The sequence below is a fragment of the Cuculus canorus genome, chromosome 12 (assembly GCF_017976375.1).
Source record: "Cuculus canorus isolate bCucCan1 chromosome 12, bCucCan1.pri, whole genome shotgun sequence".
NCBI classification, from domain to species: domain Eukaryota; kingdom Metazoa; phylum Chordata; class Aves; order Cuculiformes; family Cuculidae; genus Cuculus; species Cuculus canorus.
This window is the reverse complement of record NC_071412.1, coordinates 1784028-1809422: the sequence shown is the minus strand read 5'-3', so window position 1 is coordinate 1809422 and position 25395 is coordinate 1784028. Positions and strand designations below refer to the sequence as shown.

The 25395-nt window shown below is 39.8% G+C and overlaps 1 protein-coding gene across 12 annotated transcripts in view; it reads left to right on the top strand.

Annotated features, from left to right (window-relative positions):
- The first annotated feature begins 2438 nt into the window (after positions 1-2438).
- The window catches only part of TCF12 (transcription factor 12), a 172832-nt gene continuing 149875 nt past the window's right edge, over positions 2439-25395 (top strand). For all 12 annotated transcript variants that reach the window (XM_054078231.1, XM_054078230.1, XM_054078229.1 and 9 more), the window contains exons 1-3: positions 2439-2577; positions 3008-3104; positions 3864-3936. In XM_054078231.1, the coding sequence (XP_053934206.1) occupies positions 3030-3104; positions 3864-3936 (148 nt within the window). In that variant the 5' untranslated portion in view covers positions 2439-2577; positions 3008-3029. The remainder of the gene's footprint in view (positions 2578-3007; positions 3105-3863; positions 3937-25395) is intronic.

Here is a 25395-nt window from a genome sequence, read left to right as displayed (position 1 = left end):
ACGGAAGACAGCAGCATTTCAATTTTCTGTATAATGCACAAGGAAGGTACCGTTGTGTCACTGCAAAACTGGAGGGTTTTCATTTTTGTATGCTTGTGTAGTTTGTTTGCTGCATTTGCACGTGAATAAGGAAAGAGCCATGACTAGGGATTGAAGCAGGAATGAAACTGGAAGTATTTTCTTTGTTTCAAGTGGCAAACTGTTGTAATCATCCAAACCAGGTTTTAAATACCTGATTCGTCAAATGTTTTAAATGTTTATACAGTCTTACCTGGTCAAATTTTCTCATAAAGATCTCTAGATAGCTAAAAGCAGGGGGTTTGTTTTGTGTTTGTTCTTGGTGGGTTTTTTGAATGTTGACTGCTCTGATTTCTATTTAATTTTCTGTGTCTGACTGTGACAGGATAGGGTTGTGCCCCGAATTTTATTTTTTTTTTAAAACTCCTACCTTTGTGGTGAACAGGACAAAAATTAAAGGGAGTAGCAGAGATGAAAGGACACTAAGTAGGTGGCGGCTTCAGAAAGGGACTGAAGATTTGGTGAATAGGTGAAAGACAGTATAACATGGACATAGAATGGAGTGTGTCAATGTTTCAAGTGTACATGTTAATTCTGATCGATGTTAAGAGGCATAAAAGCCTGAAAATAAAGATTCCAAATCTTGAGTTAAGAGGCATAAAAGCCTGAAAATAAGGATTCCAAATCTCCCCAGTGTGGCAGACGATGCTTGGTACCCAGGAAACATTTGGTTAAAGCTCTTTGTAGAGTTTTATTTTAATGAAGGCTATAATAGCTACTGGCCTTTCCCCACGGCTTTGGTTAAGCTAACCCGTGTGGGTTTCCTTGGAAATGTCTGAGTTGGCCAATTCATTACAATTTTGGGTCTCCTCTTTCAGGTCACACTCACCGTATATTTTGGGCCACAGCCTACCTTCCCTGAGGCCTTGGGCATTTGCTAAGTTTTCTGGCATAATTTCTGGAAAGTTCATTTACGTTCTGGTAATTTTTCTGCAGGTGCCTGGAAATGTTCAAAGAGGACTGTCGACCCGTGGAGATGTAATGCAGGAGAACAGCTGCTGCGATGTGACTTTTGGTCATGTGAGTTTTACTGCCGGGATCTGCATGAGAAAGTGACAGGTCATTGTGGAGCAAATGGGAGATCTTGTGGTATTTCGTGTATCTTTAAACCCTGCGTCATGGATTATGCGGATATATCATCTTCCACTCCAAGTTTCAAGCTGCAAATAAAAGCCTGCGAATGTGAACCTTAAAAACTTAGGTCAGAGGGCAACTAAAAAGTGTTATATTTGAAATTAAGTTTTAATTTTAATACGATTACACATCAGTACAAATCGTTAGCGTTACTGCTCCCACTTTCCTCAGCTTTATTCAGTTTTCTAATCAATGCCTGCCAGCTTTGCAGCTGCACTAACCGGTACCCAGTACCAGTACTGGTTAAAATGTAGAGCTTTAAGGGAAACAACATTTCACCGGAGGCAGATAGGGATCTTCCTTGTAACTCACATATTCCTTAGGAGAAGTATAATGATGCCTTTGACTGGGCGCTTTCTTCTAGAGCAAAGCGTTATGTATACAACACAGGGGAAAAATACCTATTTATGTCCCTCAGGGGCACAGCGAATGGAAGCCTTTGGGTTGGTATTTTAATACAAATTTCTTTCTCCATTTCTAAGTGGTGAATATATGAATATTCATAGAATCGCAAGGCCGAGCGATCACCCGGTACACGGCACACACGGGAGAAACCGGGAGGAGAACGCTTTGAGGCTCCAGAGCCTCCGGTGCGTGCTCGCCCGAGGGGCGGCTGAGCAGCTTATCACCCTCCTCTTCCTCCGGAAGGTGTCACGGGCGGGATGGGAAGAGTCGAGTTGGAAGGGGCGGCCGTGGGGCCGCAGTTGCCTCCGTCCGGCTCGCCGCCTTCCGCGCCGGGGGCTGCCGAGGGCAGCGGGCGCCCCGCAGCGCTGCGGGTGCTCCAGGCCTGGCAGCAGCCTTTGTGCTTGTTGTGCGGCCCCGTGCCGCTGCCGGGGGGGTCCAACCCGCACCGAGCCCGCGGTGCCGGAGCGGGGCAGAGCCCGGCGGGAGTTGCCCGCGCAGGGCGGGCTGGGTGCGTGTGCCCGAGAGCGAGCTCCCAGCGCGCCGCCTGAAGCTTGGTGCCATTCACACGCATTTTAATTTCGCAAAGCGAGACCCTACAGCGATCCCCGTTAGTCTTCAGGCGCGTGGCGGGGTGCACGCACGCAGGGCGAGCGGCACCGCGTGTTTCGGGGCGCCGGCGCAGCGGCGGTTCGCGCCGAGCCCGGCTAGGTCGGGAGGCCCCGGGGAGGCCCCGTCCCGTCGCGCAGTCCCGAAGCGGGCCGGGGCGGCAGCGGCGCGGCGCGGCAAGGGTTAAGGCGGCGGCGCTCGGCGCGGAGGGATACGGAGCCTGAGCCGCGAGCGCGGTGCTGAGGCTCCGCGAGCGAAAAAATGTCTGCCTGAGGGGAGCCCACAAGTTCTTCGCGGAGGGGGGGGGAGCGCACGGCTCGTCGCGTCCCACCCGGCGGAGCGCGGGGGCAGCAGGTACGGGCGGCGGCGCGAGCGGGGCGAGAGCGCGGGGCGGGCGGCGGCGGGGAGGCCGCGGGGCCCGGGGCGGGGGTGGGGCAGCGCCGCGGGCGCCTCCGAAACTTGTGGCGGAGGCGGCGGGCGCGCGGAGGGGGGGGGGGGTGGGGGAAGGCGCGGGCCCCGCCGTGCGCGCGCACCCCTCTCCAGTCCCCCCCCCCTCCCCGCGGCCGGCGGCGCGCGCGTCCCCGCGTGTGCGCGTGCGGGGGCGGGTCCCGCGCGGGGCGCGAGGCGGCGGCGCCGAGCGCGGCCCCGATCGATTCCCCCGCACGCACCTTTGTTAGCGCCGGGCGCTCGGCCGGGCCCAACTTGGGCAGAGTTGGGGGCGGCCGCCTCGCGGCGCCGCTCCCGCCCGGCCTCGCCCTCCAGCGCTTCTCCCCCTGTGCCCCAGAGGTGCTCGGCGAGCGACGGCGATGAACTCCCAGCAGCAGAGGATGGCCGCGATCGGCACCGACAAGGAGCTGAGCGACTTGCTGGACTTCAGCGCGGTAGGACGCGCCCCGGGGCTGCGGGCAGGGGCGGCGGCCGGCCCGGGCGCCTGAACTTTGATGTCACGTCTAGACTAACAGATTTAATGCCGTAATACCCGCTGGGTCAATTGGTTTAACTGGTTAAAATCGGGCTGACCCACTGATGGCATAATCTAATAATTAACGTTCGTTAAGCTGGTGTGGGGCGCTGCTGCTGCGGGTTTTTTTCTTTCTGTTTTAAAAAAAAAAAAAACTAAAAAAAAAAATATTTCCCGTAAATAACTCGTTGTTCCTTGATAGTTTGTACCTAATTCTGGTTTAGAAAATGACAGGTATTATCTCTGTAATACTTTAACAGATTTCAAAAAGGCGCTTGGTTTATAAACGTAATAGAAAACTAAAACTAATGCCTCTCAAAACCTGTCTTTATCCAGCGACTTCAAACTCAGAGATCAGTAAGAAATATGTTTTGAGTAGCAGAACTTAAGACGTGTAAGCTCTGTTTAAATTGCCATAGTAGTAGTAGGTCTCCTTTTAATTTTATTTAAGTTGTTTTCCTGTAGAAAAGAGACTTTAGTGCTATTGGTAAATGGCAAAGAGTACCTTAACTTATTGGCTTTATGGGTCTAAATGAGTCTTGCTTTCAGTTTATCTTCTAGCAGGAAAATGGATAGTAAACAATAATTGTTTCCTATTAACTTTTTATAAAGTTTACATTAATAATTTAGCACAGAGTTTCAAAGCCAATTTAAACACGTTTTTTTTCTTGTTTTGCAGATGTTTTCCCCACCTGTTAATAGTGGGAAAACCAGACCAACTACACTGGGAAGCAGCCAGTTCAGTGGATCAGGTAGGATGCGTCTGAGATACATAGAGTTCACGTAACTAGGTCCTGATGTTTTAGCTTTAGTTTTGATGTGCTCAAAGTATGGTAGTCTTTCATTTGTGCATATTCTCATAAGACATTAAGTGCAGATGTGCTGTTTTGATCTGACTTGATGGTGCATTTTGTTGACTTTAACCACGGTTTTCCTCTGCGTGCCTTAGACTGCTTGTCCGAGTGCAGGGAAGCATTAAGTACCTCTCGTCACACTGACATGCAAGTTGTCTGTGTATCTGTTATGTTAAAAAATAATGGCTTTTTGTTTGATAAAATCAAACTCACTTGTTCAGTTGAAGTATTTCCTGGCCCCTGTGTGAAAGGGGAAAACGCTTCGGTAAAATGCCAAATGATGAAATACTCTTGACTCAGTTCATATTTTAAAATGCAGTTCTTAAGGCAAAGGTAAGACTTATAACAATTTTCTTGTATCGTGTAGTTCTCAAAGTCTTGGCAAATAGAATTCTCTCATGTTGACCCTTTATCCGTGAGTCTGGAAAACAGTTGTATTTACATGTGGTGTGTATTTTGTGGCTTCAGTGCCTTTTCATCGAGGTCCACCTAATGGCTGTTTCCAGAGACTTGAGCTAAGCCTGGGAGAGGAAAGGAGTGCATTTTTTTAACAGATACTTTGTATCGTTCTTGTAAAGGGTGTACTTACTACTACTTAAAAAGAGAAACTAAATATCATTTTGATAATGTGTTTTGTTCTTTTTTATTCTTATTTTCTCTGCATACAGTAAAGTGATATTTTTGTTTTTATGAATGCAACAAAATGATGTTTGTGTGTTTAGTTAAGGAAAATAAATGTTTAGAATGCCTCTAAGAGGAGTGAAGTAGTTGCTTGAAGTTGTGCAGTGTCATGGCTTGTTTGCTTCTTTCTTTGAGAGTCCAAGTGACACCTTAGAGTTTTTGTGTTTGAAAAGATCTCAAAACTTCTGAATTGTGTAATTTTACAAACTCTCCAGAGACTATCTCTGGCATTTAATGTAATAAAAACATGTAGCAAATATGATTGTAACATACTTGAAGTATTTTACTCTTTCTCTCCTGAAGTACGTAAGTGGTTTTGTCTTGCTCTTTGAAAGTCTGTCAAGTTTAAATTACTGGCAATAGGAAGACAGCAAATCTGTGTACAATGCGGTTAATGGTTTTTCTGGAACACAAATATTCAAGACAGTTGTTTCCCAAAAGCTTGTCTTAAAAGACATTCAGGTATCTAAAACTTATGGTGGGAAGCACAACCCGAGCATCGTGCCCCCCTTTATTTCCCTTTGCTTTTCCTGAATGAGTAGGGTAATTTTCTAATGACTAGTAAAGCTTTAATTTTTGGTTTAGCTCTTAGATCAGTCTTAAGTAATGCAGATCGCCCTATTTGTAGATTATATTTCTCCTTCTTTCCTTGAATGGCTTTAGAAAAAAGGAGAGTGCCAGAATCCTCAGCTTTTTACGGAGAAATTTATGGACTTCTTGATTTTTTTTTGCCAATATGGAGTATCATCACATAGAGGCCAATCACTAGCAATACCCTGCAGCTGTCAAACACACTGCAACCTCCACTGAATTCCTATTGGAAAAGAGCATGGCGTATAGCTGTGGGTTTTAGTTCAAAATGTTTCCAGTTGTAGAAATTTACTGTTTAGTGAATTATATGTCCCAGTTCTTGTAATGTTATGACCGAAGCCTTGACCTAGGGGATTATTCTGCAGGAGTGAGCGGTGACAGACTTCGATATTAGTTGTGTTCTGAGTCAGCATTAAGTGTTGGAGAAAAACAGTGTTAACATCATTGATGAAGTACAGATATTTAATTCCTAGGACTCTTGATTTAATCATCATCTCGCTTAAATTTCAAGTGTTCTGTAACTTCTAGGACAAGTAGTCTGAAATTTTGGATTTTTTTTTTTTTTAATGCTACTGGAGGCCACATTTAAAGAGAAACATGAAAGGAGGAGGCGTTTATTCCTTTCAGCTATCTGGTACCAAAAAGCATAGTATGCACAGGTTGCTAAAAAGTACTGTTTAAATTTTTTTCTTTTGATATGGAATGATGATGTCTCTTGCAGAGAGCTTCTGTGAATTTGATGGCAATTACAGAAGTGAAGTATCTTCAGTATCTTTGCCATTAAACTCAGGTGTGTTTTTTTCTGATGTCTTTGTAAGCATACTAAGAGAAGGTGTTTTCCTTTTCTTAGTTGGAATGAAAATGTGTTTATTGTTTGTTATTATGGAACTCCCACTTTCTCATTCCGTCATGGATTAACGTATGAACATCATGTTTCGATTAAAAGATAGCTGAAGTCTAGTGTTGGCAGGCTTGCTTTCTACAGGTCAGTCAGCTATGAATGAAAGCTGCAGATGAAATAGGTGAACTAATCTGATATATCACAGTATCTTATGACAGTAAGTCATGTAATCTGCTGATGAAGTCAAGTAACTTGGTCAGACTACTGGTGAAAATAAACATATGGGAAACGTAACCTGATATGTAAGTCAGTGGGTTAAGCCACAGAATATTCCTTGTTACACCTGTTGTAATTACCTCTTATTGAATGCTAACCTTCCCATCCTTTTCTTCTCTGAAAACAACATGTAAAGATGAAACCATTTCTTAGAAATGGTAGAAGAAGTCAAAGATCAGAGACATGGTCTATTGGGCTTTTTAGCCATGCTGTTTTGCAGTCTTTCTTTAAAATGAAAATTTTCTGTGTTGCTACTATGGTTTATAGCAGCGCTTATAATTCACAGTAAAACTTTGCTTTGTTTTGCTTTTGTCAAAACCACAAAGTGCATGCCAGTACAAACCTGGATGGTTACCCATTTTGCCCAGTGCCCTTTATTTTTTATAGTAACTCCATTAAAATCCAGTCACAACATTCAGGTGCTTGTCGTAGACAATAATGATGCAATTTTCCTATTGTTCCCGGTAGGTTTGATCTCAGTATCCTGTGAAACCAATTTTTCCCATGATTGAAACCTTTTAATCTGAGGTGTGGTAACCTAAAATAAACCTTTTTTTTTTTTTTCTTTTTCAAATAATTTTTTAGATGTTAAAGAAGAACATTTCTGAGACAGCATTTTTCTGCATGGCCTCCTAGCTTCAGTTTTTCCAGGCTCCTCACTGTACCAATAGTGTTATTTTTTTGCATGTGCATATGAGAGAAGTATCGATGAAAAAGCTGAAGTAAGATAATGTAGTAGGAGTTTAAGCTAAGAAATAGAGTTCAAGAGCTAAGTTGTCCAAATAGGACACTTCTTTTGCCTGTAAGATTCTCCTCAAGCTCCTAAAAAACAGCATTGGGCACACATCTTGTGTGTACCTGGACATGCCCAATACTAGACCTGCGTGCAAAACCCACTTCTGAATGTACCCACTTAGATATCAGTATCGGTTTGATCCCTTTTGTGCAATTTAGGAGACTGCCCTTTCCACTTCTGTCTACTAATGTACTGAGTTTGTAAGGAATGGATTGGGAAAGGCCACTAATTAGTAGCCTGATGCAAAGGTCGTTGTTGATAATGTACCATTAACCTGAATGTCCCTAAATTGTGTGTTTTGGGACTGGACATAATGGTGATTCTTTATCGAGTCTATTAAGTTTCCAGGCAGTGTTTCCCAAATTAGCAAACACCAACTTTATTACTGTTTGTCAGTCCCTGCAAACTCTATTTCCCTTTTTAGTTTTGCATAAGCTGTTCCTTGTAAAAACAAACAAAAAACCCTCAGCAACCCCCCCTTGGGTTAGCTACCTGGATGGGCAGTGTTTTAATGGATCTACAGCAAGTGCTGAAGAGAAAATGCACTCTTAACCCTTGACATCCAAATCGCAGTCTTGGAGAAAACTGAGGAAAGATGAGACTTGCTTTGTATGCTGATTAGTACTCCTAGCCTCTCAAAATACAGTGTTTTTTTTTCTTATTTTTATCAGACCTCTGATTCTTAAGAAGAGTCCATTATTTGGTATCATTCTATGTGTATTTCTGGTGCAGTCTCCCATTGAGGTTTAGGAAATTCCTAGTACCTGCTCCTAATCCCTGAATGAAGGACTTGGTGAGAGATGTCACACAGTCTTGTCCTACCGTGTTAGGTCAGGACGGACTTTTAAATATAACACATGGTTGGAAGGCCTACCCACAGGCCAGATCCATATTTCTGGATTATTATCCAATATTTGATATAGTCATCTGTGGTTTTGTTTGTTGCACAGAAGAAAAGATTATTGTGTGTTGGATGCCAGAAATCAAGGGTCGCCTGTTAAAATAAACATTAGGTTGTGGAGCTGTGTGGCCTTTTTATTACCTTCTTTTTTTGATATCTAGTTTGCCCTCTAGCTCTGATAAAAGCGAACTAGCAGACCTGGTAACCTGCTATTTCTTTTTGGGTCTGAGGTGTGCTAAATTCTGTCCTCTTCTGAAGAGCCTGGGAAGAGCTGTAGAAACCTCATGCTTGAAAGCAGAAAGATATTCATAGCTTGTGTCCCCTCTGGTTGTTAGTGGGGAGACCCTTTGAATGGGCCAAGTGCAAGCAAGATGATGATTTCAGTCTGGATCCCTCAGGTATTGCTTTAAGATGCCTAGAAAGGCGATGCGGTGCTGTTAAATATGTGACTGCAGCTTGCCTGTCAGCAGCCTCTATTTTGCTATTGCTGTCTCTTTTCCTCCTCCCCTTCCCCTGCCTTTGGAAAGATAAATTATCAGACACTTTTCAAGACTGTTCAAGTGCAGCATATAAAAGGGCTAAGTAACTGCTTTCATATTCCTGTTTAAGAAAGAGGAGAAAAAAAATGTTGGACAGATGGAAGGAACTGATAACCCAGGTTTAAAACAGACAGACTCTCGGAAGGTGTTTGTGGTGACTTGGATATTGAGGGTTTTTTTGTGGTTTGTTTTTTTTTTTTTTAAATAGGGGAAGAAGGGAAAAGTTACTGGAACAGCTTGGTGATCATTCTGAATCTAGCTTGGTGAGCAGATAAGTAGGTATTCATCTGTTATTTATTGCCATTGCTTATGGTTTTGAAATGGCTGTTATCACTTAAGGTGATGGGATGAACCTCAGCTGGTCAGAAATTCCTCGCTGGCTTCCAAATAGCCGTTTCTAGATTTTTTTAGTAGCATTTGGCTTGTCTTCTGTTTAGAGACACTCTTGACATTGTTAATAAGGGAAGCTGTAAGTTTTGCTGCATTGGCATGTAGAATGCATTCTTTCAAGCAGTTATCCTCTTATTTCCAGTAATTAGTTTTCCCTGGGTGAGAGCAGCAGTGTGATCACTGTGCATCTAACCTCCTGTCCCTCGACGAATGTTATTGTCTCACCATGCAGAGGAAATCTTTGCAATGATGATTCTGGGTGGCTCCAGAGGTCTGGAGTGTCAGTAGCGCCTTGTCCTTTCCTGATGGGGACGAAGTGCCTCCCAACATCACCCTCCACCCCAGCCAGTGGCTCTTTGATCTGCCCATGTTTTTCTCATCTGCTGTAGGTTCTGAAGAGTATCCAGATGCTTTTGGCAAGGGGTCTCAATGGCACATGTGAAGGAATAGAATTTGAAGCTGACTATTGGCTCGTCTTTTTATTTACCGGAGAGCCGTGTTGATATAAATGTAAATGTGAGGACTGAAGGTTTGGGTAAAGTGGCGGAAGAATCCTCAAAATAAACTGGAGAAATTGCGTGTTATCTGAGGAATTCCTTTTCTTGAAAGAGAAGTATGAATGAGATTCTTACATATTTTGTGTGTTCTTCACTGGCAGTTGAACTTGTATTCAGTCCCTTAATTACTTTTTTATGACATTTGTAGCTTTTGCTCAGGTTTGATTTTTTTTTGTTTGTTTTTATTTTTTTGTGGTCTTTTTTTTTGTTCTTTGACAAGGGAATTTTAACTTAAAACCTTGTCATTCATACGTAGGTGCCAGTTACCCTTCCCTCAACTTCTTTCCAGCTGTTACGCAAAGAAGACTTAACCCCTTAGTCATTTTGCGATCAAGTTGGTATGATGGCTGTTTGTCTCAGACAATTCTACTTTATCTGTAGTTGGGTCTATAGATACTGTTATATTACTTCTGTTTATCTACTGTATGATAAACTTGTTAAACTGCCACTTCCTCAAGTTGCTAAAAGTATAGTGTCATTTTTCATGATAGTAGATGGTGTGTTTTTATTAATGAGCAGAAGGATGTCTAAGGCACTGATATAGTACCATATCAATTAGTAAGCTCGGAGCTTGTGGAGACTGTTTTTAAAATCGAACGATGTGCATAAACCTGAGTAGTTTACTAGATCTCTTGAGCTGACTCCTCTTGATGACACAGATGCAGTTCTTCTTTTGGTGCTCTAATGTTGAAGTATTATGTTTCTACGGGATATCTGTGTGATATAAGTAAGTTTTCTATCTTAAATTTGCTTCAAAATAAATACTAGTTTATTGCATTTGGAAATTCAGTTCCAATAAATGACTTCACTGTACAACGTATGTTCTCTAAAAAGCTTTTTTTAGAGGCATTGTCTAATTAAATGTGTTAGCGCTTCCTCAGAAGCATATAGCAAAACTTGATGTTTTGTATGTTCTCCTTTGAGGAAGTCACTAAATTTAAGTGCTAAATTAACAAGTAAGAAAAAGCATTGTTTTCTTCTATGTGTCAGTTATTTGATGGAGATCGTTATTGACCACTCATAACTAGTTTTAAATTGTGTATACAACTTAATTGCTTTTTTTGTTTTTAAGTGTTGTTAGGAAAGGGGGGAAAGTATTATTTAAGTGCATAATTATCATTCTAAGGGCAGGAAATGTATTATTAATCTCTATTTTTTTCTGTCTAAGTTGGGTGACCACTTCTTCAATTTGTTTTTCTTCTACTAATATGGAAATCTAGAAGTCTCCAGTTCTATTGTATATCTCAACCCAATGATTTGGAAGTACTTGTGGACTTATAAAATACCACAATCTATTATTTACTAGTGACTGTAGGGGCAAGGGTTTGTTTTTTCTATTATGAGTCTAAGATGAGATAATGATATTTTTTTTTTGGATGTCTTGAATGAATGCCTTGTTGTTTTAATTTGTGAAACAAAGCTGTGTTTGTAAACACAACATTCAAAAACATAAAGGACATACTTTTTGGTGAAGATGTTAACTGAATACCAAGATTGACCAGAAAGAGCGGCTTTTGTTATATTTAATAATATCTCACTGTCTTCAGAGGATAATCAGGCTAAAATGTACCCAGTCAATCTTTAGGACTTTGTTAGATTCTTCTTGTGTGCTAGGGATACGATTTTTTTTTAAAGAAGCTGAAATTGCTTTAAATGAAATAAAGTTCATGTTCTTACCGCTGTAATGCAGACAAATCTTACTTGATCACATCAAAATAATTGTTGCTGGTGTTTTAAAGACATATGTGGAATGGGGAGTGGAAGAGGAAAAGACTCGATATAAAGGGTTTACTTTACAGCCCTGTTAGTAGCTCTTTAGGAATGCCAGTAAAACCTTAGCGTGAAACTAAGAAAGATTTGTCTCGGGTAGGGAAGTCGTACGCCTCCATATTAGTTCTGTGGAAAACTTAGAGAACTTCTCGTGCTGTAGAAAAACATTTAAAAATAGGCAAGAAGTGTACATTTCTGGTATTACTTTATTGTGAAGTGGAACATAGATGGATATTTTTTATGTGTAGTTGATTGTTTTGAATTATTTTTTTTCCCTGAAGTAAGTGTCGTTTATTGCAGGGGACCTGATCTCTTGTTCCTGAAGTTCTACAGCTATTGCTTATATTGTTTTTTGTAAGCATGAGATATTTAAGTAATGCTTTTCAAGTCTGCTTTTTTTGGTATTTAGGCTTGTTTTTTCTGTACCAGTTGTAGCTGTAGAAATGGTGGTGTCTCAGTGTCTTTATCAAGTTGTTAGGTATGTGGAGTTTTGGTAGTAAGTTGAATGGCTTGCTTTTGCTGTTTTACTTCTCTCTGCATGAACAAAACTGCTGGAAACATTTTGTTTGTGCCTTGTCTCTGAGAGAGCTCTTTGCTGATGAAGATGAATCAGTGGTTGCACAGAGAAGCTTAAGTTACTCTGGGTTGGAATTGTATATAGGAGTGTATTCTGAGCCTTGATTTGTGAAAATAATGTTGTAGATGGTGTATTTTTTCACCTTTTTAAATACAAAGATAGGTAGGCAGAACTAATAGTTAAGAAAATGTACCTAGTAAAACAAAAACCAAAGGTGATCATATCTAATTGTTTATATTTTGAGGATAAAATACCAGTGAATATCAGACCACGAATGTGCATGTTCTGTGTGTTAAATGTAATTCAGTTTAAACCGAAGTTTACCCTTAATTCAATACGAACAAGAGCTTGGTCTGTAGTATTACCTGGTATATGTATTTATTTTGTTTGGAGTATAACTAAAATATGTTGCTAATTTTAGTGTATGTATATCATTGTCTTTGGGGAGTGAATTGATCTATTGTCCTCCTGCCTTCTTACAGGTTTGGGTTTTACGGACAAAATCTTTAGTGTATTGAATGGATCCACATCTTAACTACAAAAAAAATGAAAGCACACTGATGCTTTTTGTATGTAGTATCTGCAGTTTTAGCATCTATCTAGAAGTCTGAAATAAACTGGTTTTGCTTAGCGAATACGTAAAACATGCTGAGTGTGATTCATACCTACCAGCATATAATGTGTGAAAAAAAGTCAGGAGTTTAATTTAAAATAACATTGCTTTGCAAACTTAGTTTCTCTAGCTATGTTGGAAGACATGTTTAAAGCATAAAAGGTGTAGATAAATCTGTGCTGAAGTCATAGAGTTTTGCATTTTTCATGCTGCAGGGATGTCTTGTAACCAAATATCTTGAATTTTCTCCTGTGTTGCATTAGTGTTGATACGATGCTGTGGAGATAAATATACTTCAGAAAACACTACAGTGTTTTTAGTTTTCTGTAGGAGAATGGAGCTCACTGTTTAGATTTTTATTTTTTATTTATTTGAATGCAAGATACTGTTGTCTTGGTGTTACCCCAAGAGCTATTGTGGCTACTCTTTGAAATGATTAAACCAGACAGCTTCGCTTGTAGGACGAGCATTTTTTTTATGTTACCATGTTTCGATGATTTTCAATGCGACACCTATCCTGTTCCAGTTTCTTTATGCAGCAACTTCATGAGTCATAATCCTTGCAAAAGAACACGGCTTAAAATAATCACTGATTGTTTTTTTGCAATTCTATTCACTGCCCACTGCAAATAAACAAGAGCAGAAATGACAATATCATTTAATCCTTTAATGTTTGCTTTTGACGTGCAAAACATTCTCTTGTAATAGAGAAGTAATCCATAAGGAGGGTAGCTGCTCTTTCATCTTCCTGAATGCTAAATGAAGCCAAGGCTTTTATGAAGAGATGGTGATTTAATGAAGATGACCGAGTTTTGGAGTAATGAAAAGCTTTTGTATATTTCTAAAAATGATGCGTGGTGCTTGCTGCTGCAGCGTTCAAATGGCTGTGTTTGTAGTATGTCCTTGCAAGATTAGTGCTTGGGATGCTTAGATGCCAGGCGACCAAATGGTGCAGTAAATCAAACATTTTTCCTTTCATTTGATTTTATGAAAGAAACTCGCATCTCTGCCACTTCATGTGTATAAATGCATGTAATGTCTGACGTGTGTTCTCTGCTCTGTGTAATGCTTTTATTTTGGTAACCTTGAAAGTATCTCTGATATCGTACTCTTTTGCCAGAGGACAGTAATAAGCACACAAAAAAAACCCAGGGCACGAACTTTGTCAATATTACTTATGACAGGAACATCTGAATTAGATATTTTTCTTGCAGGTACTTGTAGGATCCTGAACTTAAAAAGCTCCTTAGCTAACCCCCAGAAAAAAAAAAATAGAACCTGGAAGACCCCTTCCCCCAATCTTTTTTCCCTTTGTTGTTCCTTTTGTTTGGAGTACTTTTTTAACAGTCTCTAGTATTACTACTTGCAAATCAAGCTAGGTAATGCCTGATACTTAAAAGGGAAGCACAGAGAGGCTCTGAAGAATGGGAGACCATATCCTCTCCAGAACATACTCTCCTAACAGTCTTTCAGGCCTTCATCAAACAGCAAAAGGACCTTTTATTTTTACCCTCTTTGTAAGCCACTCCCTTTGAAGTGGGAAGTAGTCCGATTCTATAAAAGTTAAGATTTTTTTTTTTTCCACCAAGATTTTAACTGAGGTTGTGGTTCTCCACAAAAAATTTCTACCTGTATGTTAGTCTTCACTACTTGAGCGCTGTACCGTACAGCCAGAAGTGATCTTGAAGGTTGCTGCATTATTGTTTTAGGGTTGTCAGGAAGGTAAGAAAGCAACCACGCTGCTCCAGATCTCATTGTGTTACAGGAAAGGTGAGTCTGACCATCTGGGGTGAGTGGACCTAGGTCAGCAATGACAGGCTGGCTTTTGTCCGCTTTTTGACAACTGTGTTATTAAAGTACAGAAATGGTTACGTAACTTAAATTTCCTTCTTATCCTTTTTAACGGCTTGAATTACTGACTAGTCCGTATTTCCTAGCGTACAAATTTTTACAAGTTTAAGAGTGATATGTATGGCAAGGATACTTAAAACTGTACAGGTTAGGTGAATACATTGCAAGATGTTATATGTTTCTGGATAGAAGTTGAAGCATTATAAGAGATTGCTTTTTTCCTTGAGTGATATAGTGAAACCAGAGTTCATGTTCATGCATGTCCCTTATAGTCATTGAACCCACTTTATTTGTTGACACTTGAGTCCTGAACAGCGGCTTCAATCCTCTGCTTATTATGCTGTAGTAACACTTCCTTTTTCCTTTTTCCCCATCCTCTTAAGGGAAATTGGGATCAAAGAAGAGGTAAATGTCTGCAAGTGCGAGATTGTGTGTAATACCATTTATTTTATACTAATGATTATGTTCTGTTCGGCCTTTGAATAGTCTTTATTTGTTTTATAGAGTTAATGGTGATTTTTTTCTCCCAAATGCAGCTTTTTATCTGTAGGTGACCCGAGTGCCCTGTCATCAAAAAAACCCTGTTTGTACCTTCTATTTCTGCAAGTGAAAACTGGTAGGTATGCGGCAATGTGACTTGTGCTGCAGTGAGGAATCAGCCAGAGTTTGGCCATCTCTCATGTATGTGTCATAGGTTGTCTCCGAATTGGATACTGGAGAACATGCTGTTGCCATAGCAATGAAAGTCCTTTTGAAGGCAGGAGTCTTGGCAGAGCTGTTGCTTCTCCTAAACCGCTTGGTGCATTGATCTGAGAGTACCTTGTCAGTATTGGCACATAGCTGTGGTGAAAGAGCGGAAAGTATAGATTTCTTGAAAATACAATATTTTCTTTTTCTTTTCTAATTTTTGGTTGAACCTCTGATTAGTAAAGCTACAGCTTGTTGGAATCTTACACTGTGAACAATTCATTAATTTAACAGACTTAGCTTGAACGTATGTATGGATTGAGCTGTTGTAACAGCTAACTGGTATTTGTTGCAAAAGTATCCCTGTATGACTTTCATAGTTTCCTACAGTACTTGTCCATTTTAGTACTTTGAAACTATATTTTTAGAGAGTTTCCTCCATGATTCTGGTTACCACAAAATAGCTGTGAAAATAGACTGCTTTATTCTTACTGTTTTTTAACTCAATGTTTTCCTTAGCTCCAGTATTGTTTATATTACAGAACCTTAAAGGTGACACTAATGCAGGAGGAGCAGCACTTGTGGACCTGTATAGTTCCATATTTATTTGGAAAATATACCTTATTTGGAAAATATATTTAGAATATACTAGAATGTACCTTATAGTTGAAAATATACCGATATCCCTTTTTCAGCAAACACTGCTAGATCTTGGTGTATAAATATTTCAGAGTGTCTTTTTGTTATAAAATTAAGAAAAGGCTATGAATTTCTTTGATTCTATCAATTCTATGACTGTCCCATCAGGTATATAAATTTTTTGATAAGCGAGCTTTTCTTCCTCAAGATGAAGAGTAGGAGTTCAGAGACAACTTGTGTAGTGCTGATACTCTGGGCAGCAGTAACATCCATTTCTTCATGTGCTTTTGGGATGACATCGATTAACTTTTTGATTCTTTAAAAAGATCAAATAACTTTTAAACTGAGGAATATAATGAAAAAATGACAACTTTTCCAAGTCTTCGGGAGACAATGAATGTGCTTAACACTGTACAGTGTATCCTTTCATGTGGACTCACATTTCCATGTTTAAGAGTTCCTTTATTCCTGAAAGAGCCTCTAGAGGAGAAGAATTTTCAAGTTACCCATATAGCTTGCTACATCTTTTGCAGCTTTTTATGTAAGATAGTCTTTAGCTTTATGACTTTTTCTGAAATAGCAGATATAGATGAGAATTAAACAGACATTTTATTCTTCTCTGCCCTTACAAGTGAGGGTAATGAAGAATGAAAGAATTAATACTTTATTTGTACTTTGAAGTACCTTTTTGTCACATGTAGCACATGTGTAAGTGCCATGGTAGTGATCTTCACCTTGAGTTTTGTTCTTTCATCCTTGCCAGTCTTGTCCCCTTCCCAGAGCAGGAAGGAAGCATAGCTTCAGGTTGGTTTGGCCTTAGAAGGTGTTAGTGAGCTGCTGCTCTAAGCAGTTCCGGCTGTGTTGGTCTAACGCGGAGAGAAAAGGCGGGGTGGAAGTGACCTTGGCGTGGTGACCAGATCCTGCTCCAAGGAGAGGTCAGCATTGATTGCACCAAGGGAATTAGACTCTGCAAGGTGGCTGCTTGTTGTTGTTTTCCCTTTTTAAGCAAATTTAATGCTGCGTCAGCGGACCTGTGTACTGAAGCTCTGTAGCTATCCTTGGGAACAAAGGCGACATTAATAACCCAGGTTTCCTGTAACTGTTTTGCCAGTTGGTCTCAGGTCACATTTTGGGGGAAAAAAGATCTTTGACTACTCCAACAAAAGTTCTATTTATGTGTCCTTTTTAGTCTTTAAATCAATTAATGCTGATTGAGTAAGCTCTGGGTTTGGCCTTGTGGCAATAGGTTCACAGAAATACATTGAGATAAGCTCATTGTGTTCTGAATATGTAAGTATGTATTAATATAGGCCTGATTTTCTTTTTTTCCGTCTTAACCAAGATAACATTTAAAATGAGTTTAGTATGAGAAGTTAGGTATTTATCTTTTGAAATTCTAATTCTGAAAGAATTTTATACTTGGGTGACTGAATTTAAAATGAAATGAGCAGCTCATGTAATTCATGTAACAAGATTCTGTCCTGAGATATTGAATACTTCTCAATATCCTCTGATTTCGTTTCCATCTATGCTAGTATTTTATCGGGTCAGTTAAATTATATGAATATAGAATAGTGAATTATGAACAAAATACAATATTCGTAAAATATGATCTTTTTTGTCTTTCCATGAGAACTTGTATCTAGAAATTCACTAGAATAGTAAGTTTCTAGGACATTTCTACTCACTTGGTTCTTAGTGCTGTTATTTTTGTTATTTAAATAAGCTAAAGCAGGCATTAATATCTACATCAAATCTTTTGCCCAGATTGTATTATTGCATAATGAATAATCTTGAATTTTAAAGGATGGAGTGAAGAGGCAAAATTTCTGCTGCATAGTTCCCATGTCTCTTTGAGACACTGCTTTTTTTTTTTTTTCCTTTTTCTATTTTCTGGCTTCCTCAGCTGTAAAATAAGGACTAGTGTTCACGCTGGGTAAGAAATAGTAAGTGTTCTTCAACTTGCTCAGTTCGGGGAAGTGGTGGGCTTGGAATGCCTTGATAGGAATAACTTCATATGACCTAAGCAGAGTTAAATTAGCTTGCTTGCGTTTTCAGTGTTAATATCCGCTCCCTATATATAATTTCTATGTCTCTGCTTGTCTAATCCAATCTTTTACTTAGTTTGATAAAGTTTTGGGGTTTTTCTTTTTCAATTCAGTTCTTAGTGTATCCACAGTACAGCTTTTTAAATGCAAGTTCTGTTATTTAAAAATGTGGAAATGCAAATTTCAGTCTAGACTCGTACCAACGCTCTAGAAACTGTTTCAGCACACCTTCACAGATTACATATGCTTCTCCTTTCTGTAAATTTTATTTGAATCTAATCCAAATAAGAAAACACAGATAAATACATTTGCCTAAATTTCTTCAAGGAAAAAAATTACTAGTCTAAAAAGGTTTTCTGATACACAAACAGCAAACAGCCCTGTCCATAGCTATCCTTTGTATTTAGTGGATTAAATTCACTTTGACAGCTGGGTATATGTACCAGTGTCTAGCCTATGGCCATGATCTAATAATCATGGATATGGTAACAAGTCGTCTAAAAAGATTCAGTAATCAAGTGTGTTTTTTGACAAAACCAACTCTGACTGAAACAAGAAATGAGGTTGTGTTAAATGTGACCGCGTTTGCTACCTTGCCTGCATTCTGAATACTTAATAAATACCCTTTGGGATGTGGTAGGCGGAACCTATGCTTTAACAGAGATGGAAAACCTAATTGTGCTACAACAGCGTGTGTTTTAAACTCATGAAACAAATTTCATCTAACCTAATGATCACAAAGAACTTGGTTTCAAAACATTAATTTCTCCTTCCCCCGAAGTGCTTTTTAACTTGTTTGTTTATTCTGTCATAAAAATAGTTGTATACAATTAAGTAGGGCCTTTTGTGAAATACACGATTCTTATATAATAATGCTGGTACGTGAGGGGAAGTTTAAAAAGTACGGATGAGTAAATACGTGTCAAAGGGGAAGACTTTGAGCACTACAGATATTTTGAAAACAAACACTTTATTACAGGCTAACAGTGCTTTGCTCTCAATTACATTTGATTTGTAAAACTTATGTTGTACATAAATATCCTTTAAGGAAAAAACTGTCTTGGCCCTCAAACAGTCCTTTGTGACACAAAAGTAAACTGATGTGTTTTGCCGAACTAGTGTGCTGTGGCTGTTGTTTTCTATGTGATTCTAGCTTTTTGGGGAAAAAAACCTGCTATCTAAATTTAAGTAAAATCAGACAGATTAGGATAAAAACACAGTGTCTTCCAAAATTGTAACTTTGTTCTCTGTTCCTTTAGGTAGAATTTCTGATATAGCTGGCAGGAACAATGCTTTAGAAAGCACTGAGAGGTGAGAGAGTGTGTACCAGTTTGAGTAATTAAACATTCCTTTAGGAAGGTGAATTATTGAATACCCTAATTTATAGGTTACATTTCAGCAGCTTCTTAGTGTAATACTTGTTGTGAGGTGCTTTTTTTCTCTTTTTTTAAAAATTGTGTTTACCTTCTCATCTTGTTGCAGTTTAGTGGTTTCAGGTACTTATTTTTAAATGTGATGAGTTTGTACTGAAGCTGGTATTTGGGGGGACACCAAAAGCTGGGGAAAGCAGGAGGGAGAGATCTTCCAGGGGAATCCAGGAGAATGGTCTGGTTGTGCAACTGCTAGTGAGGGAAGGTTACTTGCTTTTCCATATGCCTGAAATGCCAGTAACTTTAGGATTCCTTTTTGTTGTTAGTGTGCAATGTATATGTTTGATCCTTTCCCTTTCTTTTTATTGTAGATAGATGTCTGTGACTTGTTGAAGAATATTTGTCTGAGTTAAGCGGTAATGACGCAGAATATGAAAACAACTTGCCTATTTATTTTGGCAGGGTTGTGTTATCCAAAACTCAGAACAAAGCTTAAGAGCATTAACATTTGTAAAGAATAGTGTTCAGCTTTGAAGCTGGGAAATAAAGAATGGTACTGCTCTGCCCTTGGTGTTCTTCATGCAGAAGGCCACGTCCATTCCCAGTGCTTACTGTGGCGCACCACTAGGTTCCTGTTACTGTTCTGGTAGTTGAGGATGCCTTTGTTCTGGCCTCGATGTGGCATATTTCTCTATTTCTGAATGAATTCTTTTTAGTATTTACTTAGGTCTCAATTCCAAGGAAAAATTAAGGTGCACTGTTAAAAAATGATTGCGTTTTGTAACTGATTGTTAGTGGTGCTACTTCTAGTGGTAGGTACTCATGTCATAATTAAAACTTTCTTGATATTAATTGCCATTGGGTAGCAAGAAAAACAGTGAAGTTAACTTCCTTTGTACAGGGCAGATTTGAATTTGGATGTTTGGTTGATGTTTAATAATTTTTTAACTTTATTTGGCCATTTGCACTGTCCTAGACTTGCTTTCATCCCTGGCAGTGTATTGTTAACCGCAGCTAGCTGTGTGTCATTCCTCCAGGCATTTGTACAGTAGGAACCAAATGGATGCCAAGTCCTGAATGCTGTATCCTGTATTTTGTTTTTCACTTTCCGTTAATCTCTCTAACGTGTCTTGATGGACAAAAAGCCCAGAGACAAATCAGTAAGTTTCTCTTTCTTTGCTGTTCCTGGTGTGGCGATTTTGTATTTTTAATACACGAGTCCTATTTTGTATGTGTGCAAGAAAAGAATACGTGATACATGCAGTGGCGTGGACGTAAATGTTAAGAATAGTGACACTGTTCTGACATATATGTTGATTCACCTTTACTTTGTCAGTATCCTTCCAGACTGCCTGAAATGGCGATTGTCATAGTCAGCTTTGGGCAGTTTCAAATCTTTCTCCTTTTAAAAATCACTTGTCTTAACGTTTCTTCTCACATGTTTATTTCTGGAAATGTACAACTGAAAATGTAATTGGGAGGCACAGAACTGTCTGCAGTCACCCCGCAACCACCGACAGGTTCAGTATTTTTGAGACTTTGTGTTCTTATGGGGATAAGAAATAGGCTTCTAAATATGCTCTTAGCTTGTTTTTTTCCTCTGAAGCCTCATGACTAGTTGACTTTAAATGCAGACAATTAAAAAAAAAAAAGATAATTGTTTCCAGCCCTTTTGGAAATGATCTTTGAAATACTCACACAATACATAGATCTAATTGGCATGCATCCGGAATTATACAATTGAGAATGATGATACTATTTCTTCTTAGGAATTTTGTCGAACTGATTCAGATAAAATTTAACAAGATAGGGAATGACTTAATTTCTCTGAAGTCTAGTACTTTTGCTGTGAAAATCCTTGGCACATTTGTGATGAAATGCAAGTTTAGTGCCTGTGTGTGTTGTGCGAGGGCTGGGCTCTTTTTTTTTTGTTTTCCTTTTATTTTATTTATTTTTTTAGATGGGGACTTAAAATTTAAAGCATGCTTGCACTTGTGAAACACTGTTGTGTGTTCTGCAATAGTAGTAGTGACAAACAAACTGAAAGTGGAAAAAGTACCAGAGGTAGTTGGTGTCCTGCTTCTTTCTGCACTGAAACACTGGCTTCCTTTCCTCCTTGACCCTGCTCTATCATGGAATGCAGATGGGCTGAGCCTGTGATGCAGTTGCTGAAACTTTCATGTTTGGTATCATCACCTTTCTTGGGGCAAGGAATCTTTCCTTTTCCCTTACCCAAAACATTTTTAGTCTTTGTGTTATGATTGTTATCTCTAAACATGTGGAATTTTGATGAGCATTTGGTAATTTGGTGAAATTTGTTAATTTTCTCAAATTTGTCACATTCCACTTTCATAATTTTGGGGGCTTTTGTCTTTTTTAAGTTCTGTCAGGTAATCTGGTGTTAATATTTGTTTTTCTGCATAAATTTATTCCCATTTATCACAGATTTCTGGACCACCTTATCCTTTTTAGCTGTTTAAGAAGCTTGCTTTCTTCTTACTGGCCACTTGTATTTTGGTAGTCTTCTGGTATTATTCTTAAGCACTTTTTGAATTCTTTATTCTCAGTTATTTTTTTCCTGACCTTAAATGAATTTATAAAGTATCTGCAGTTTGTTTTTTCTTTCCTACTTTTTCCAGACTTCAGATTAATTTACATTTGTCTCAGTTCAGTAGAAGATGTAACTTCAGACTAGTGAACGTCTAAGTGATATTATCTGTGTGGTTCAGTCAAGCACTTATTCGTATGCCTGGTTTAGTTGGGGGATTTTATTTGAATCACATATAAACTGCAAAAGAAGTGTTGATGTTGTGAAATTCCTGTAAGACTAGGAATTTCATACCTAATCTGAAGTATTGGCATTACTTTAATAGGACAGGATATTGCTATTGGAATTCGGTTTAGGTGCTGGATTAACAAGCCCATGCTATGTTTGTATTGAAGCCACATGAGTGCTGGCAGTTTTTGCTCTTCCCTTCACAAACCTGTATCTGAATTCACATGGTCTCAGCCCTTTTGGGACTGTTGCTGCGTGTCCTAATTATCTCTGTGCTGTAACTTTTTCCTTCGAGGGAAGGTAACCGTGTGGATTTCTGTCAGGGGTGTCGTGGACAGAATTTACTGGTATGATGGCTCCAATTGTGCAAATAAATCTTCTTTTGCAGTCCCACAGTGAACAAGCCTTTTCGTAAGTGGCCTGTCTGGTTTTCTTCCTGCCTGCGACTGATAGGAGTCAAGCTGGCTGAAAGCCATTTGCTTGCGCAGTTAGCACTGTACACGTGGTGGAGCGTGGTTGCATTCTGCTGTCTGCAGGGGACAAATTCATTCTGCTTTTATTGCCAGCCTGGTTTTGACAGCAGAAAGAAGCTGTTGGGTTTGGCGTTTTGGAGGGAAAGAGCTCAACCAGGACGCGAAGGGACTTTGGGATCTGGAAATTTAATTTCAGAAACTTTGTAACATGCATCCCCGTAACTCCATTCTAATAGCTTGGGGTAATGCTGGTTATTTGGAAGCTGCTGCTTCAGACCTTTTGTGTTTGTTCAGTAGTTAGTCACCTTTATATTTGTAGGGTATGAGAAGCCCGAAAGAGGTGTGCTTTCATAACCTGTGAATTGTCCTCTGTTGCTCTCTGGATGGGCATGTGGCCTGGCACTGTGAGTGCCTTGTGCATGCTCTGCGTGCTCTAATGTGTGAGGCACGCTTCTTAATATGCCTCTAATGTACTTCTTCAGGAGGGTGCTCTGTTTTAGTGTGTCTGTTCAAGTGTTTCTGTGCTGGCTATAACACTTTTTGGCCTTTTTCTCTTTGGCCTTTCAATTTTGACTTTCTTTTTGGGGATTTTGATGACTTAGGCTAGCACTTCCTTCTGGCGCTGTACTATTAGTGTTAGGGAAAGTGGTCCTGGGAAGGCTTTTGGGCTCATCTGTTTAAAATAACATTTAATAACATTGCATGTCCGTAAAAAATACCTTCTGTGAAATGTGGCTGGAGCTGGGAATGGAAAACTTTAAAAGTAAATGTCATGGTAATGCAGGGTGCACAGGCATGAAGGAAGCACCTTGGTAAGTGTTGGTATTGCAAAGTAGAAGCTGGCTGTATGTGCCTCCATGTCTGTAAATGTGGCTTCTCTTTTGTGTTGCCAGTGTTGGCTCTGAAGGTATTTACATGTTGTAAGTGGCTGCATATTATTAAAGAACAACAATCACCAGCCCCTTTTCCTGCAACTTCTGATTCAGCTGTGTATTCCTGGATGGCTGTAGGTAATCTGATAAGGTGATTAAGAAGTTTGCCCTCTGGTTTTATATTGTGGCCTGTGACAAGTTATTTGTGTTTAAGGAAAAAAAAAAAATCCTCTTTCAGGAAGGAGCTGTAGTTAAAACTCTGCTTTTCTTACAAGAATTATTGGAAGTGGACACCTGGCTGTGGGTTTATGATCTGCATGTCTTCTGAATTAAAATAAAAAGAATTATGTTTATTTTATTTTCCAGAACTGATCTTTCATTTTAACTGAACAAACACAAACTCCATTAGGTACTTAGCTTTACTTAAGTTTATAGAGGAAAATTTTATTTTTTTTATTGTTGGTAGATGGCAGCAGGGATGAGTGGCTACATTGTGTTGAGAGTATCCTTATTTTAGTTCTTCCTCCTCAGCACAGTATATGCATTGCACATGCACAATGACGTCCTGGTAACTCTTGTAAATCAGAGGAATTTATCTGTGTATCCGTGGGTTGAGGTGGGATTTAAGAGAAATAAAGACCTTGACTGGTATTGACTTAATTGATGTTTTGATTGGACAGCCAGCCAGGTGGGAAGTCAAATGATGTTGATGCCTGTTTTATGCTTTTTAAGTATTCTTTTCTATTTTTTTTTCCCCTGAGCCTGGGTGTGATTCATGCTGAGATATTAAGGAACACAATATTTAATGTTTGCTGAAATACAGTTGTACAATTATTTTAATGTTAATTTAGTTATTGAATGCATCTAAGAGTAATAAGTAAGTAGGATGTTAGTAGAATAGTCTGTGTGGTATTTCTCATTGCTGCTGACAAATGTGTTTTGGAAAATTGGTGTCATTACTTGTCTAGATTTTCTTGGATTGTTTTCTGGAGGGATGCAGATAATATAAGAATAGCTGTGTATGTATGTGGTGGGTGTGGGCTTAAACATGCTCAAAATTGCAAAGCTGGGATAACAACACCAAATTTGCCTGATCCTGTAGTACTTGCTGCTGTGTAGTGGTAGAGGCCATGTGTGATTAGAGTGCAGGAGTGCTGGGATTTGATTTCCCCCCTCTGTTTAGTGCCATTGCTTAATAATGGATACAATTCTAGGTATTTGTTTAGTCTGCTGGTTTGCTTTTCCCATAGAAGATCATGATCATAGAATCACCAGGTCGGAAAGGACCCACCGGATCATCGAGTCCAACCATTCCTAACACTCCCTTAAACCATGTCCCTAAGCACTTCATCCACTCGTTCCTTAAACACCTCCAGGGAAGGTGACTCGACCCCCTCCCTGGGCAGCCTGATGACCCTTCCTGTGAAAAATTTTTTTCTGATATCCAGCCTGAACTTCCCCTGGCGGAGCTTCAGACCACTGCCCCTTGTCCTGTCCTCTGTCACTTGGGAGAAGAGCCCAGCTCCCTCCTTTCTGCAACCTCCTTTCAGGCACTTGTAGAGAGCAATAAGGTCTCCCCTCAGCCTCCTCTTCTCCAGGCTAAACAACCCCAGCTCTCTCAGCCGCTCCTCATAAAAATTGTTCTCCAGCCCACTCACCAGCTTTGTTGCTCTTCTCTGGACACGCTCCAGAGCCTCAACATCCTTCTTGTGGTGAGGGGCCCAGAACTGAACAATGAAAAATGAACCGTTTTGTACAGTTAGATATGCATTTATTCATACTGATTGCACAGAATCGCAGAATGACCTGAGTTGGAAGGGATCCACAAGGATCATGGAGTCCAACTGCTATCCCTGTGTAGGAGAACTCCAAAATTCACACCGTGTGTCTGAGGGCCTTGTCCTAATGCTTCTTGACTGTTGTTAGGCCTGGTACCTTTACTGCTTCCCTGGGCAGCTGTTCCAGTGCTGCTGCTCCACCCTTCGAGTGAAGAATCTTTTCCTAATATCCAATCTAAACCTTCCCTGGCCCAGCTTTCTGCCATTCCTTCTGGTCCTGTTGTTGGTCACCAGAGAGAAGAGATCACCACCTGCTCCTGCTCCTCCTCCT